Source organism: Mirounga leonina, unplaced genomic scaffold (assembly GCF_011800145.1).
Source record: "Mirounga leonina isolate KUSES-001 unplaced genomic scaffold, KU_Mleo_1.0 Mir_151, whole genome shotgun sequence".
NCBI classification, from domain to species: Eukaryota; Metazoa; Chordata; class Mammalia; order Carnivora; family Phocidae; genus Mirounga; species Mirounga leonina.
In genome coordinates, this window is record NW_023270377.1 from 75,856,175 (window position 1) to 75,857,623 (window position 1,449).

Consider the following 1,449-nt stretch of genomic DNA (forward strand, 5'->3'; position numbering starts at 1 on the left):
TTTTATATAAGATATCTCTGTCTTAGTCTAACAAAGAGGTCTTAGTCCAATAAATAATATCATTCCCCAAAAATATTATTGCATACAGGAGTATTCACTTTTCTCTCAGGACTTGACATGTGCATTTTCCACTATTTTGAAAGCAAGTCTCAAGATCTCAGCCTATAATAACTTCTGAATTGAGTGAAACACAAACTTGAATTGGACACTTGGTTAAAGTATAAGAATATGTCATGTAGCTTTCTGCCCATGGACACCACCGAGTAAGCATCGTTAAAGTCTCCCCTCCCACCACTGTCATGTCTAAGTCAGAGTCTTCCAAAGAGCCTGAACAGCTGCGGAAGCTCTTCATCGGAAGTTTGAGCTTTGAAACAACCGATGAGAGTCTGAGGAGCCATTTTGAGCAATGGGGAATGCTTACGGACTGTGTGGTAATGAGAGATCCAAACACCAAGTGCTCCAGAGGCTTTGGCTTTGTCACATATGCCACTGTGGAGGAGGTGGATGCAGCCATGAACGCAAGGCCACACAAGGTGGATGGAAGAGTTGTGGAACCAAAGAGGGCTGTCTCAAGAGAAGATTCTCAAAGACCTGGTGCCCACTTAACTGTGAAAAAGATTTTTGTTGGTGGCATTAAAGAAGATAATGAAGAACATCATCTAAGAGATTATTTTGAACAGTATGGGAAAACTGAAGTGATCGAGATCATGACTGACCGAGGCAGTGGCAAAAAGAGAGGTTTTGCTTTTGTAACATTTGATGACCATGACGCTGTAGACAAGATTGTCATTCAAAAATACCATACTGTGAATGGCCACAATTGTGAAGTAAGGAAAGGTCTATCTAACCAAGAGATGGCTAGTGCTTCATCCAGCCAAAGAGGTCGAAGTGGTTCTGGAAACTTTGGTGGTGGTCGTGGAGGTGGTTTTGGTGGGAATGACAACTTTGGTCGTGGAGGGAACTTCAGTGGTCGAGGTGGCTTTGGTGGCAGTCGAGGTGGTGGTGGATATGGTGGCAGTGGGGATGGCTATAACGGATTTGGTAATGATGGAAGCAACTTTGGAGGTGGCGGAAGCTATAATGATTTTGGCAATTACAACAATCAATCCTCAAATTTTGGACCCATGAAAGGAGGAAATTTTGGAGGCAAAAGCTCTGGCCCCTATGGCGATGGAGGCCAATACTTCACCAAACCATGAAACCAAGGTGGCTGTGGTGGTTCCAGCGGCAGCAGTAGCTACGGCAGTGGCAGAAGGTTCTAATTACTGCCAGGAAACAAAGCTTAGCAGGAGAGGAGAGCCAGAGAAGTGACAGGGAAGCTACAGGTTACAACAGATTTGTGAACTCAGCCAAGCACAGTGGTGGCAGGGCCTAGCTGCTACAAAGAAGACATGTTTTAGACAATACTCATGTGTATGGGCAAAAAACTCGGGGACTGTATTTGTGACT

The 1,449-nt window shown here is 44.4% G+C and overlaps 1 protein-coding gene across 1 annotated transcript; it reads left to right on the forward strand.

Moving 5' to 3' along the window:
* Positions 1-299: 299 nt before the first annotated feature.
* On the forward strand, positions 300-1,214 carry LOC118012443 (heterogeneous nuclear ribonucleoprotein A1-like). The gene has a single exon (XM_035008022.1). The coding sequence runs from the start codon at positions 300-302 to the stop codon at positions 1,197-1,199; it is 900 nt and encodes a 299-aa protein (XP_034863913.1). The 3' UTR covers positions 1,200-1,214.
* The last annotated feature ends 235 nt before the right edge of the window (positions 1,215-1,449 follow it).

Excerpts from the sequence above, each read along its gene's own strand:
- LOC118012443 (XM_035008022.1), top strand. The coding sequence starts at position 300 with ATGTCTAAGTCAGAGTCTTCCAAAGAGCCTGAACAGCTGCGGAAGCTC.